Here is a 15,278-nt window from a genome sequence, read left to right on the forward strand (position 1 = left end):
TTGCGTAGAACAGAGGTTAACATCAACAAACCACTGCAACAAACGTGCGAAACAAAATGGCCTCTAGATGGCGAACATGGGATAAAGATTATGCACTTGATATTTTGAATGACCCGCAACCACTAAATGAAACTGTTGAGCGAGCTGTGGTGACATTTGGAAGAGGGAAAATAAATATCAACTTATCTGAATGCTCTTTACCAGTTGTTGAGCCAGTGTCAGTAGCCGGAAACTTAACGTCAGTCTCGACTCTGTTGACTTCAACAAATATCCATGGAAAATATATAGGTCTCGGTCGAGGGAGGGGAAAAAGATCCAAGTTTATTGAAGCACAAGGCTCATTTTCTCAGGATTTTCCAGGAGAAAGACCACGTTTTCCTGGGGCTGCTGGTGTAGGTACTGGTTTTTGTAGGACGTTTCCGGCCCAGATTGGAAAGTTTGCAAATTGTACACCGAAGTGAAATTTGAGAAAAAATATGTGCACTTATTTAAAAGTTTATTGCACCTTCGAGGAATATAAAGTGGACTATACTAGATACATGTCTGCTGCTTTTTGTTAAACGTTCTTACCTTCATATCCGGTTTACAGTTTATTCTTCTTTTATTTTATCAGCAGCAAGTTGTTGTTGTTCATTACATTGTTGACATTGTTGTTCATTACATTAAAACTTGACATTTCTTTCAAATTTAATCAAATTCCTCATAGCTTGATCAATTGCACAAAGACTGTGCATCCAATATCACAAAAATTTGCTAATGGGCACACAGATCTTAAACTACCACAATGTAGTTTAACAATCAATGTCAAGTTGAAGTCAAAACAAATTTTGAAATGGAAACTTCTGGAGTGTGCAGTTTACTGAGAATAGCAAACTGCATGTCAAGTGTAATGTTGCAATATACTGTGATGTTCGATGTCAAGACTATTTCAAGTACCAATTCAGAAAATTAGAGCTGCAAATTATAAAAGTTTCTTAGCCTTTTTCAATTTGGTTAGGGTTGTTTCTTAACTATTGAAAAATTGAGTGACTGTTTCTGATTCTTATAAAAAATGAGTGTACACACCCAAAGTTATGATGTGCACACAACAAACTTTCCAATCTTGGTCTCCAATTTATAACTGAACTTCTTCTACTTTAATGTCATTTTAACTTAAAAGTGAATACTGCGCATTGCTTAGCATTTTGACAAACAAATTAATGAATAAAAAATAATATTGTATTAGCTGAGTATATGTGAAAATGGAAAGACCATAAAAACCAGAATGTTAGTATGATATATAATGTAATAGTAACAGATAACCAGTTTGTTGACAAAGAGAAACAATTTGTTCTGTTGTATTTTGAAATTCTTCTATTTCAGCTGAAATACAGCTAAGAAAGATCTCTCTTTTTCATTTGCACTTGTTATTTGTTTTATTGTTAAGCTGCACTTTCCAAGATAACAATATGTTATATAATGTCAGCACAAAGATCAGAAAGCTTACTCAAAGTGGCAACAGCATTCTATCTGCCTTGACAACTAAAAACTTCACTTAACAAGCTAAAATATGCAGTCTTCTACAAAGATGCATTTATGACATGCTGCAGAAGCTCAAGAGAAAATGTTTAATTTTTCCATGTTTTTAAGATTCAAACAGTCATTTGGCTACTAGAACATTACTTATCTATTGCCTCCATAAAAACCTCTCAAAATTTTAATGACTACCACCGGGCACTTATCAAAGTATTTACATTTTTGCTGAAGTCTATGTTGTATAAAAATAAGAGGCAATATTCCAAAATGTTATTTGAGTATTTCTACTACCCTTCATCTTCCAATGTTAGCTTTTCTTGGGGCAAGAAATTAAAATACAATGCAAAAAGACTATTTGACCATGAAGCATGGAATATCCTACCTCCAGTGTGCACTTTATGCCAATAATAATTCATGCTAGAATCTTCCAATAGTGTTTTCAGCTAAAAATGCATCTGAATTAACATCCTGGTTTATAACATTTTTGTGCCAGATTTAATCCCGGTGGATTGTAGGTAACATTTTTAGTCGTGGTTATAGTAACATTTCTTGGACATTTCTCTCTGATACTCTCTTACAATGTTCAGTTACAGTTGAAAAAGTCATCACAAGAATGGCCAGAGTTAAAAAGAAGGTATTGATATTTTGAATTTTTGCATGAATTGATTTCTATTCCTATAAAAAGACATATGTTTATGCTATGTTGATAATATTCTAATTATCTCTCTCCTTCTAGCACAAGTGAAGAGAGAACAGAAACTACTTTGCATCAAAAACCAAATCCTCCTGAAAATGCTTCCAAAAGTGAAGAGTGTGATGTACAGGTCTTTTGTCAACATGATTATGTTTTTTAAAGAACAGTACAGCATTTACATTTATGTCTATATTATGGTAAAAAGTAACTATCTCTGAAACCACAATATTATACTAACTGCATATTTGAATGCCATGAATTGCAAAAGAGTTAAAAAACATTTTATTTTAGAAAGGAGGTTTATAAGCTACATTCCACTGCCCTAATCTTTGGTCCTAGACTGACATGTGTTCTAAACATCCTATTTTGATTGCTATTTTTCTTGAATTTTTTGTCATTTTTGTTCTTTGGCGGTTGGGCTTATGTCTTAGATCCCAATTTGTGACATTTATTTTGCCTTTTTGCAGAATCCAGTCAATGGGGAAATAACAACAGAGGTCCAAGCCTGTGCCAAATCACTACCAGTGGAATTGACAATAAGCCCAAATGAGCTAACAACAGATTTCCTCAAAGTTTGTAGCACTTTCCTTTTTAGTAAAATTTTATCATCTGATCTCTGTAGACTGAGCTATGACACTGCTACATTAATTTATACCTATTACAAAGGCAAGGCAACATGCAACTGTAAATTGGCTGCTGCTACATATACTTTGTGGTTGTGTTAATTGGCTGCTGCTACATATATTGCTCTTCCTGCAGAGAAGCTTGCACGTTACTTGTTACTTACACATTTTGAGTTTTGCTATCCCGTACATTTTTCTTCTTTTTGATACACAGATCTGTTAACATGATTTGAAATTCAAACGGAAATGCTCTTCTCTAGGGTTTAAATGAGAAAGATAAATGGATTGTTCTTGATGGTGCACCCAAGTATGAAGATACCAACAATGTAAGATTTTGTTGAAAACTTTTTACAGATCCTTCAAGTCATTTTATCAAGCAACTACCACTTGGGAAATGTTTAACATTTTCAGCATTATTGGGAGAATTTAAAATGATATCAAAGGCTTGAACCAGGAAATTTCATTTAAGGGAACAAAATGTTGAACTGAAATGTTTTAAGAGCTTAGGACCATGGAAACCATGGGAGAGACTCACTTGTAGAATTTTTGATCGCAATATTTATGGAGTAAACAAGCCTGGACTGATTTGGCTGGTATTGGGTGTTATAGAAAAAGTAAACTAATAAATATACCCAGATATTTGTTTCCTGTTACTAGCCAACAATAAATAGTTTTTAGCCAACAATAGTTTAAATAAAGTTATTAGCCAACAATGTATAGTTTTTTTTGCATTATGAGTAAAATTCAGGGATAGGATCTGACATAATCCTATTTGCAATCCAAATAAGTTTCATTGCACCACCAAAAATTGCTTGTTTGTACTTACTAAAATCATTTCAATTGCCCAGGAGTTAATAGAAATGATCAACGAATCTGGGACAATTGAGGCATTTCAGCAGTTTGGATGCGGAAAGATCTTGGTCAGGTAAAGTTATTTCTTTTAAGTAGTCAGTTAATACCTCAAGCAGAATATTTTTTCTGTACAGGCTAATCCAAAGCTGCTTTGTCTGTACAGGTATGATGTAGCTCAATCTTAGCCAACCAATACTTAAAGTGCCTATGAAATGAAATCTCACACATAGTTTTTTTTAAAGAAATTGAAACTTCTACGTTTTGTTGCAATATAAAACAATAAGTGACCCAAAAATTTGCACGGGAAAGTTTGTTTTAGGGGTTTTAAAAAACGATGAGTGTGAGGACAAAGCATAAGAATCAATGATGTCACAAGGTTTGCAGTTGGCTCTGTCTACACCATTAACACACCATACCACTTAGTCAGGGCTGTTAGTCAAACAATTGTGCAAATTGTGATACAAGCAAGAAATTTTGTAAAAATGGTCGTTTGATACGCTAAAAAGGATTGGATATGGACCGTCACTTAAAATTGCCCCCTTCAGCTATTTTAAGTGTAGTTCTAATAGCAACCTCCATTTTGCTTAGTGTACTAAATACCAACTGCTTCCGTGTTTACAAACTTTGTGACGTCACTGATAGCACGCGCTTTGTCACAGTCGAAAATACGACAATGGAATATTTAACCTAAATTTTAATAAAGTGTGTCTTTATCTAAACTTGTCAAATTTCATTTCATAGGCACTTTTAGAAGATTAGATTAACCAATCAAATCACAGCACCCCTGAATTCATGTCAGCACTTTATCTGCGGTTTAACATGAAGTATTACTGTTACTATATATGTAAATGGACACTGTAGTATGTAGACAATGTGTCAGGTCAATTATTCTTATCTGGAATAATATTTCCTTTGTCAGAAATGAAAGGCACACATTGCCTGTTTCTCGAATTTCTTATCTTATGACACGTTGTGTCTGCTTCAAAAAGGTTATAGTTTTTAAAATAATTAGAAACATCTTTTGATATATTCATCTGTTGTTTCTCGTGTTTCATCATATTAATTCTTGTTGCGATAGTAACAGTTTTCATCACAGAAGAATCAACTTTTTATTATCTTCTTATCGACAAAGTAATCAACTCGCAGACTGAATGTAACCAGATGATGGCAGACATAAACAATTGTGTCTTGTGTTATTTTCTGTTGCACTTGCTTTGTCGCGACAAATATAAATATTAAGAGACAGACATCAACCTGTTTTTCATCGAGGTCATGACCTATGGGTTTGGCTGGTTAAGTTTTCAAAGAGGTTCTCTTTCCTTTGCCATGACACAGAAAGTGTGTCCCGATGATCGCATAAAGCGTGAAACTTGGTTTTACAACTTAGAGCCGTCCTGTACAGCGAGTCTCTGTACAGAATTTTTATGAGCATTTGAAAACTATAGAAACAGTAGTGATTCTCGCTGTTTACAGCTGCAAACACCTTCCCCGGCAAGTTTCTGTTGGAAAATTTGCTCGTATGAAAAATTAGATGTAGGATCCCGAATGCTAGAAACTCTTGAGTGGCATAGAGATTGAAATTTCCAAATGTGTTAAGAAAGTGGAGTACTCGACGTCGACCTTAGTTTCTTATTTAAATTGAGTGGGGTTTTTGGTGTGCTTGGTCCCGGCAAAAGGTGTGCTTGGTTTTAGTCAATTTTTACTTACCCTCGTTGCAACGTACTTCGGATATAACGTACTTAATAAACTGGCCCTTGAAGTACGTTATAACTGGATTATACTGTAGCACTTTTACATAAGGCAGAAAAGATCACTATAAATTTATTTACTTCGTTTTTTCAGGATGGAAAGTGAACTGCATTGCGAGTGGGTCATCAGTTGGTTGGATGGCAGTCAGGTGACGGGTCAGTAGCTATTTTTGCATTTAAAGTAATTTCTATGAAGTGACACAGCGGAATTTTCTTTTTTATTTCTCGATATTGGAATATTTGAATATTATGTCCCTGCTATTGTTGAAGATCCAAGGCCCCAGAAGATGGGGGCCATAGAGCATGCATAATCTTAAGCTACGAGTCTTTAATTTGTCTTTGCCCCCATCCCATTTTCCAACTTGCATCGGAGCCTATGAGATCACATACTGGTTTGAAAATGGTTGAAAGACGTTAAGTTGAGAAAAAAATACAATTTACCATTTCTACACCAGTGTTTTTGTGGACTTGGTACCCATGGTGCGTAGCTCAAGGTATCTCTTGGCCTTTTTGTCCCCACTTGCCTGGTTGCAGTTAAGATAGCCCCATTCAAAAGGCAGCACAATTCATTGTCTACGAAATAGACTAGCAATGAGGTTCTATAAATGATTTAATCTGATATAATTTTGTTAATGCAAGATTTGCAATAGAAAGCTGCCTAGGATACTGGGAGGAGCCATAACGGCTTTCAAACCAGAGCCCAGATATCGCAGTACCGTAATCTATTTACAGTAACAATGAACAGATAGGGCGTTATTTTAAAAAGATAATACGCCCTTTTGGAAGAACAGGTTTATAAGAACACGAGCTTAAAAATTGGTTCAAAGTCAAGAACAAATTAAGAACAAGTTGAGGCTGAGCTACTAAGAAAATGTAATTTTTAACAATGTTGTGAGACCCCTTGAAAATATTCTTGGGGTCTAGGGGTCTAAATATCTCAAAAAAGTCTAGGAGTTCTTTTTGGTGAATTTTCAAATTTGTCAGCGAATGAAAGATGCCTCATTGACTTTGTTTGCAAATTAGGCCTGAACACCCCTCTAGAGCACACTAGCTAGCAATGGCACTGCGTAAACCCTAACAATTTAATAACAAATTGAGAACAAAGCAGCCTCGAATTTTATTTTTCTGGTTCTTATAAAAAATATATGAATTCTTACAATAGCAATTAGGAAGATTTTAGTTTGAAACTCGTTGATCCATGGTTTCTTTTCTGCCATTTTCAGTCAAAATCCCCGGAAATCTTACTGGTCACATAAGCAATCTCTTTTACTCAATCTAATAGGCAATGATTCACTTTGAAATACCATGCTTCTTGTTTTTGATACTACCCCATGGCCGGTCCTTGTGCAGCTGCTAACCCTTTCCGTTTACTTCTGGGTGAGATTTTTATTTCTTTATTTTGAGTTCCCAAATCTATACAGTATGAAAAAGCTAGAATTTATCGCAAAAAATTATCATCCCTTTTTTTTTCGATGTTCAGACGCCTCAGACACAATATCAGTGCTACGAGTCTGTGATATTGTCAATGATGATCAACCTTCTGGCCTTGACGTTGGTAAGTGATTTCTTTTCTATTTCTGCAACTGATATAGAGTATCGTCCTTTGAAGAATTCGATGGCCCTATTTCCGTTTCTTGGCTCTAATACCAAACAACCTTAAAAGGATTATATCCGATTTTTCAATTCAGAGATTCTTTGCATTGTTTTTGTGATGTTTTCTATCCTGAATCTAGTAATAAAACTAGTAATAAAAACAATGAATAATAAAACTAGTTTTATGTTTTGCTAGCTTTTCTAACCATTTTATATTTATATTTTCGCAAGACATCATTAAGCGTGAAACTCAAAGTAGCAACTTCCATCAATCTCATTTTATACACCAAAAGCATGTACAGCTTTGCCTAGACGGCATTAAAACACTTTATGACAGACCGGTAAACAGTAATTTTCAGGTTTGTGACAAGGTGTTTAATTTAAGTCAATGCTCATTCCATCTAAAAGCTTTGCAATTTTTTAAGCCTCCGAAGAAGATCCTGGCAACAATAATCTGCTGACAAATGAAAATAGCTGATGGCGTTATACGATGTCCTGTTTCAAGATATCGATGCTTGAATGCCGGTGGGGCGTAATCAATTTCTTTTTACCATGACTGCCGTCATTTCCTTAGTTGTGTGACATTTCCTTCTTATAACTGAGACGAGGATATAAATGTTTGGTCAAAGAATTGATACGTACCAAAAGCTGTACCTTATTGTTGCACTTTTGCGATGCTCTTTATGTAAATCCCTCACCATCCCTTTCAAGAGGATACAATGTAAATAACGTTTTCTGCTAAAATGTCTTTGCTTCTTTCGTTTTTATTCATTCAGATAAGATGCATGATAAATTTTATTTATCTTCGGTAGCAACAAGATTATTTTTCAGCTTTACAAATTCATTAGTGATTTTCAAAGTTTGTGTTTTTATTGATCATAATTTATTTCATTTCGTTTTTGTACTTTTTGGTGTAAGCAAGCGAAGTGTATTTGTTAGAAAGAGGGTCACTTTTAGAATAAAATTATACCCACTCTCATTGGCTTGTATAATAAGAATTATTCCCACTTAAAAGATTATTCAATATAGTTCTTCAGTGTGACGTCGCAATACTCCCTTATATGCAAAATAATTTAAATTTGTCAAAAATCGGGTGAGCTATGGCCAATAGAAAATTTGAAGTTTGCTAATGGATTACTGTTATTTTGGCTCAGTTCACGAAGTTATAAACTGGTAGCAAATTACAGAGGTTTGATGGGGCCAGAGTTTGTGCTCATTTGGTTATATCTCAGCCAATTCATAATACCTTTAACTGATTTTGCAGATTTAGAGGTATTTCATGATGATCTTTCAGGTTATAGGAAAAAATTTCAAAAATTCTAAAAAATTATTTTTGTGACGTCATCACTTAACAACTCTATTCAATCCAAATCATTTGCAGACTCTTTCTTTCAAAGTTCAGTTTTACTGTCTAATGTCCATTGTGACCCCAGAACATTTAATCTGTCCCTGTTTCCTTTTCGGCGACACTGCATGTTCTTGATACTTAGTTAAATTGATTAGTATCAGTTAAATTATACTATCCGACTTCATTGTAATATAATTTGAGTATTTGATATTATAGTTATATATTTTGTTGATATTGTCGTTGCTGCAATAATGGCCTACAGATAGGCAATGTAAGTTTTATTTATGTTTATCAAAATTTGGTTCAGTTTCATTTCAATACAATAATCTGTCTTTATCTCTCTCTCTCTCTTATCAGCTCTTAATTCCTTCTAGAAAAAAAGCATTCTATCTTCATCAAAAGTGTGCCATTCGTTAAACTGTACCTTAACTGTCATTTCGGGACTATCATTTTGGGACCTTCAAATTTTTATTCTGTAGTAGAATAAAAAAATGTATGGAGAAGCCATTCAAATGAAAAATAATAATTTCGTAAGAAGTTCTAAATGTTCAAATATCTAGACCAGATGAGTTTTAGTTTTAACTTTCAGGGAACTTTTATTACTTTAACTCGTATTTCTTGGAACCCTACGTTAAAATATTTAGTATAATCTCTGTGACATCCATCTCTCTACCTTGAAACGATGTTGAATAGCAAAAGTCTCAGACCTCAAAATTTGAACATTGTTTTGGTGGGGGAATATTTTTAATTTTACAAAATCGGTTATTGACTGTAGGGTGTTCCAAGGACTTTGGGCAAGAATTGTAGTTATATCAAAGGGAGATATCGAAAATATAAAAAAAGTGTGAAAACCAGTTGTAATTTATTAAATGATTAAGACATGTTGATGAGAACTGACATTAAAGGTATTTAGTGACAACATAATGAGCAAATTATTAGAGTACAATAATTGAAAAGGAATGTTAAAGGCAGTCGACTAAACCATCTTTAAATAAAAAATTGACCAATCAGTGAGAGTGATTCCACTTACACGCTCATTGATTGGCTCATATTGGTTGACAGATGTCTTAAACCACTTTTATATCTGTCGACTGTCTTAAAAAAAGATATTTCAAGCATAAACTCGTTATCAAGAGACTCCTTTTTTTGGAATTGGAATTATTTACTCAAGTACCACGTGCAACTCGCATATTTTACTGGATCTGTTTTGCTATGGATATTTGTTAATATTTTGACTGATCATTAGCATGGCTATATTGATCAAATAGTTGAGCAAAAGTTGTAAAAGACGCTGAGCATTTTGTCAAAGGGTCAGGGGACGCTTAAGGGAGGAAGATGATTGATATGACGTCATTTATATAAGGCAAGGATATAAAATTCGGAAGGAAGTAGCTAATCAAATGCTGGGAATTTGATGCTGGTCTTGAGATCCGAAACTGAGCAAGGTGAATGGTTGGTTAGCAAAAAGGGATGCAAAACTATTTGTTTGTTTAGAAAGCAGGAGGCAAAACAGAAGTGAATTTTACTTGAAGATTTAAAGAATGCGAAAGGGGACAGAGAATCTAAAAAGGACATATATGATAGATTTAACGATAATCTGAAAATGTGAATAGCAGTTAAAAAGATAAATTCAAAATTATTTGATATTTTAATGACAAGAGGATGGAACCAAGGCGTCTTCATTTTCTTGATTAATGGCATGATATTTTGCTGTAAACATGTTATTCTCCAGCTACGCAGATTATCAACTCATTTCATTTTCCTTTTTTCATGTTATACTTCCAGTTCATTTCTCCTTGTTACTCTGGGCAGTTTTAGTGAAGTTTGCTAAAAGGTTGTTTTTTGAAGCGTTGCATAGGAAAAAGGAAGACGAGAGCAAGACTCTCCTGCACCTCTCCTGCATCTCTCCTTCACCTCTACTTCACAACCGTTTGATCCTATGGAACCCAGTGTAACACCTACAAGTTATATACTCATGTAATCAACTAACAAGCCAAATTATGTGCCTTAATATTTTATGATTAAGAGCTCTTTGCAAATGGTTCTAAACAGCTTGAACCTTTGTTCTTGAAGGATATTCGCTTCATAAAAGTTATTGATTTTACCAATTGTGCTACGTTTATGGAAAATCCAAACTATAGCCACTAGTAAAAGTATAAAGTTTCGAATCTTCTCACTAATAGATAGAGTTTTAGATTGTAAAGTTTTCCAGATGGAATGTTTACCTTATTATTTTACAAAGTGTCTGTACATGGGTTCTAAAGTTCAAATTTTTTTCTAGTTTTATATCAAGAAAGATAACACCCCGTTTTTCGTGATGAACTTGGAATTAAAACGTATTTTGCATTTTTCCGATAAGATATATTCGGAAACCTCATCAACAAAACCTCACGTGCTTGTCCCGATCACTTCAAGGAGCTAGCCGGTAACATACAGTTGATATTGAACAGAAGAGGGCCTATGACCGATTCCTGAGGTATATCGCTTTGTACCTGATCGATTCATCTATTCGGCTCTTGGTAGCAATGTACAGATAGGATCTATTAATATCAACTCGTTGGTACGTCTGGACATGCGTGAAAGCAAATCAGTTTTTCATCGGGACATTTTTATAGGATAAGTACCATTTTAGCTTATAATTAATCACTCTTTAGTTTTCTATTCCCGTAAAAATCGACACGGTCCTGTGTAAAGCAGAATGTTCAAGTGATCTTTCATAAATAGTCAAACATGAAATGAGATTAAACGAAAGGTATTTGGATTTATCAATTTTCCTTAAAAATCGCATTTATACTTTAAAACTTCCCAATTCATTTTTCCATTGTCCCGATGGAAAACCATTATCCATTGCAAAATAATTTTTGGATTCTTTAGCTTTTGAGTAGTTCTCTATATGACTTATTTCGATTAATGCATAGCTCTATATTATCTAAATATAATATTTCGATTGGCCTATTTCGATCCACAACAGGTCAGACAATTTCTTGGCGTAGAGTTTTCGATCTCTGTACTGACATTTTATACTCTGAAGAGTGTCAGACGAAAAGCTTAAGTATGTCCTGAAGTGTTTACTTTTTTTCAAAGCCATTTTTGAATTCTGTACTACAAAAAGATTGTTTGCAATGTTCTATACTTGTCCTACTACATTTTTCTCTAGATATATCTACAGTTGGTTTTGCACTCGGAGAGAAGGGCTCTGTCAACGTAACTCCTCTTATCCATAAGCCATTGATAGACATTAAAATTTTAGATTTTTCTCATGAAAAATTTCTTATTGAACGAGGGCTTTGATGCAAATTAGAAGTTTGGGATGGAGCAAGGACCGATTAAAGACTCGTGACAAAAGATCTTATGAAAAAGCTCTCTTGCTTTGCAAAATGTGGGGCAATGCCTTCTACCACCACCACCCTTTCCCCGTTGTAGGTCTGTTGTTATAAACAGAAGCTGGCATTTCCGTAATGGCGCCCTGGATCTAGAGAATGGTTCGGATCAATACCCTTCGTCTTTGAGCCATTTTTAACTTGACATGAGCCCTTTTTAAAATTTTGTTAAAGTTGCTCATATACGAATTTCAGTCAATATATGTCCATGATTGAATTTATGCAATCTTTGAAAAGAAGTGCTAAAGGTCCTAAAACGCTTGCTGAAGGCCCATTTTTGTTTCCATTTTTAGAGAGAACAAAGAAAAATACCCTTGGAAGACCATCATAAATTGGCTCTTTTAGCATGACACTCGCATATGCACCGTGGAGAAGGGAGCTGGGGAGCTTTAGCCCCCAGCTTTTGCTAAAATTGCAAAAAATTACCAATGGATCAACAGTCGACCCACTTTCTATACGGTTTTAGGCCCCTCCCCCACTTTTTTAGGCTCCCACTTTTCTCAACGCTCCGTGGTGCCTGTCTCATGTTGCACCAAAATATCAAATTGCCTATCAATTGAGCTACAAAATAACCTAGTGTTCATTCACAGTACAGGGGGCAGCGCCAAAAAATTCAAAGTGAATGGAGGGGGGGGGGGTCAAGTTGAAAGCGTTATTAGACTAAAAACCAACTTTTGAGAATCGCATTAAAATGCTTCACGATAATTCATGCCTATGAATTTATGGAGCATTCGTTATGCGGTAAATTGGAAATGCCGATGAGAGGTGGTCGGAGGCCAAAGGTACATTTGGTGAGCGAAAGTATTGCAACAAAAAAGGTTTTTCTTTGCACAAACCTGTAAGATTTCGTTAAGGCTAACTTAGAAATACTTACTTTCTGCTTGTTTGCCCAAAAATGTTAATTTTTCTGACCGTTATTAGAGAATTTCTCAAAAGTTTTGGTTGCACGTTTTTCGTACTGCAAAAGGCCTAATTTCGGATACCATTTCGTAACATTTTGCAGCAGAATACAATCGATAAAACAAAACATGTCATTAGCCTTTAACTCCATCTCTTCCAGCCAAGTGTGATATTGGTTAGGGAACATATATTACAGCAATATGTTCAAAACAGCATTTTATCAAAACAGGAGCGAGCAGAAAATATTTGCAACCACGCCCAACTCTGGACGTTGTTGGAGGACCATTCACTGGAATTTTCTTAGATTTTTACTTGCTCTTGATGCAAAAAACTCAAGCTCCTGTGATGAATAATATCAACTGTGAAGGAGGCTGCAATTTTTGCGAGAAAATATCCGTAGTATGTCTTCAGCAACAAACGCATTAGTGAAGGGTCCACATCAAGTACCTGGCGGGCACAGTCAGTTGGTCCAATGTATATCGTGTGTGTTCCTGAAAGTAGAAACTGGACCCCTATCTCTGATTCTAGGTCGAGTAAAATGTACCCTATTCTGTGCCTTTGCCAAAATTGTGTAACTCTTTTCACTGAGAATATTCAAATTTGAGCAGGAATTTTTTATACCAATTCATGTTAGAGCCATTCCTTTTCTTAAACTTATGTCTAGGCAAGTTAAAAAGCAGAGTTCACTAAATTTGATTTTAGCAACAATCCCTTATGGTTCTTAATATATATTAACAAATTCCTGCCCTTCTGTGTTTCCTTTGACTGATTAAAAAAGCAGATTCTATGTCCCAGAATTCTAGCTTTCAGACCATCCTTTCTCAGAGTTTTTCGGAAGTCAGATGTAATACGTTTGACCAACTCATTGAGCCCGCCGGGATCAAGTCTAAAGAGAGTTTAAAACTTGTTTCGTTCATAAGACCGATGAGATAAACCTAATCAATGATGCAAATTAAATTTTCTATGGCAGTGAAGAATGTGCCCGCACCTTCAACCGATTGCGTAAAGATGACTTTAAGCAATATTCCATGGAGGCGAACAAATTATGTGTTTAAGTGACAATGGGAAGGCGCAAATACCAAGGGGGACTAAATTGTTTAAATATATAAGTAAGAAAATTAGAATCATTATCATAAGAGCTTTCGATAAATCATAGAGACTGAAACTTTGCTTTAAAAGGGAGAGGGATTGGAATTGGCATTGAAGTATAGAAAGACTAAGAATTCAAAAATTCCATTCAGTTCATATTTTGGGTTAGATTCGTTGGTATGTTGCATTTGTTGATTTGATTTGAACACTTGTTGAGTATAATTCGACTGCCACAGGTATGAAAGAAGGATGTGTGCTTGCTTCTTACCCGGGCCTATTTTTTTCATCGACTATGTTATGGTCAAGAGTGCGTGGTCCCTAACTGAATTCGCTTTCAGCGAAGACAGTTATAAACCTCGACTATTCCTTGAAAAATTAAGCAATAAATGGATTTATCACACTATTCGTTTCCTCTATCTTTTGTCTTTTCTTTTGGTTTTATAAAAACACGTTTGTGCAAAAAAGCGGGGGGAGGGGGGCGGAAGCCCACCAACCCCCCTCTGGCGCCGCCCATGCAGTGTAAAGATATATTAATTTACTTACTCGGGAATGAAATACCAATGCAATACAAGGGCATAAAGCTCCCTCAGATAAACTGCCATACACATCAGAAAGGTCAGTCATGAGGCTACGTTCCCACATCATCGAGGGCGAGTTGGGCCGTTGGTGCATCGGCGCAAATCGCTCAACCTACCATAAAGGGGTTACTCAAAGAAGTTACACAATAACCCCGAAATATGATTGATAATTGGGAGAGAATGGACAGGAAAAGCCTCTTTTCCCCACCATAGAGCTCGAAAGTTCTCCCCCATTCTTGACCCTAACCCTACAGTGGGAAACGTAGCCTCAAGAACAAAAAATTGACGACATAAACCACTCACCATACATACCAGCGATGGAAAATGCTCCCAAAGACGACGAAACCACGTTTTATTCAGTCGCTCAAAAGAGCGAGATTACGACTATAAACTCTCTGCCTTAGAGAGTACACATACTTTTCCTCTACCTGAGAGAATTTTTTACTTTTTTTTCCTTTACCTGAGAAGGTACGCATTAATTTAGTCGCTCAAAAATTGGAGCGAGACTCACACTCAAACTTGCTCAATATGAGCAAAAGCGAAGCAACATGCTTCAACTTGCTCAACACGAGCAAACACACTCATAAAAACTTGCTCTACGCGAGCAGTGCACAATCAAGGAATGATAGAAATATATACTAAAACAATAATTTAATCTTGCTCAACACGAGCAAATTAAATACTCAAATTTACTCAAAATAAGCAAAATGCAATCATAGAATATAGAAATATGATATAAAGCCATAATTAAAATTTTGATCAACCAGAGCAACTCACTCACTCAAACATGCTCAATACGAGCAAAAAATACAATCATAGAACCATAGAACTAAAGCAATAATTAAACTTACGAGCTCAATACGAGCAACTCAATAACTCAAAAATTTGCTCAACCTGAGCAAAAATACAATCATAGAACAAAGGAAAAGAAATGTAGCAAAACGAAAAGAAATGTAAC

At 35.3% G+C, this 15,278-nt stretch overlaps 1 protein-coding gene across 3 annotated transcripts; it reads left to right on the forward strand.

Annotated features, from left to right (window-relative positions):
- The first annotated feature begins 56 nt into the window (after positions 1–56).
- LOC135692147 (uncharacterized) lies at positions 57–8,685 on the forward strand. Of its 3 annotated transcripts, none has more exons than XM_065210191.2 (9): positions 57–392; positions 2,103–2,149; positions 2,252–2,339; positions 2,677–2,781; positions 3,093–3,158; positions 3,681–3,757; positions 5,527–5,588; positions 6,913–6,987; positions 7,451–8,685. In XM_065210191.2, the coding sequence occupies exons 1-9, from the start codon at positions 57–59 to the stop codon at positions 7,501–7,503; spliced, it is 909 nt and encodes a 302-aa protein (XP_065066263.2). In that variant the 3' UTR covers positions 7,504–8,685. The 3 variants fall into 3 exon arrangements, with proteins under 3 accessions (XP_065066263.2, XP_065066265.2, XP_065066264.2); XM_065210193.2 differs by having other exon boundaries at positions 2,252–2,333; XM_065210192.2 differs by having other exon boundaries at positions 2,109–2,149.
- Positions 8,686–15,278: the final 6,593 nt, after the last annotated feature.

This window comes from Rhopilema esculentum, chromosome 13, assembly GCF_057945365.1.
Source record: "Rhopilema esculentum isolate cy_ngs chromosome 13, ASM5794536v1, whole genome shotgun sequence".
Lineage (NCBI taxonomy): Eukaryota > Metazoa > Cnidaria > Scyphozoa > Rhizostomeae > Rhizostomatidae > Rhopilema > Rhopilema esculentum.

Bases quoted from the DNA above. Each gene is read 5' to 3' on its own strand.
- LOC135692147 (XM_065210191.2), top strand. From the start codon at position 57: ATGGCCTCTAGATGGCGAACATGGGATAAAGATTATGCACTTGATATT. The intron at 2,340-2,676 runs GTCTTTTGTCAA...GCCTTTTTGCAG, and splicing joins GTGAAGAGTGTGATGTACAG to AATCCAGTCAATGGGGAAAT. The intron at 5,589-6,912 runs GTCAGTAGCTAT...TTCGATGTTCAG, and splicing joins GGATGGCAGTCAGGTGACGG to ACGCCTCAGACACAATATCA.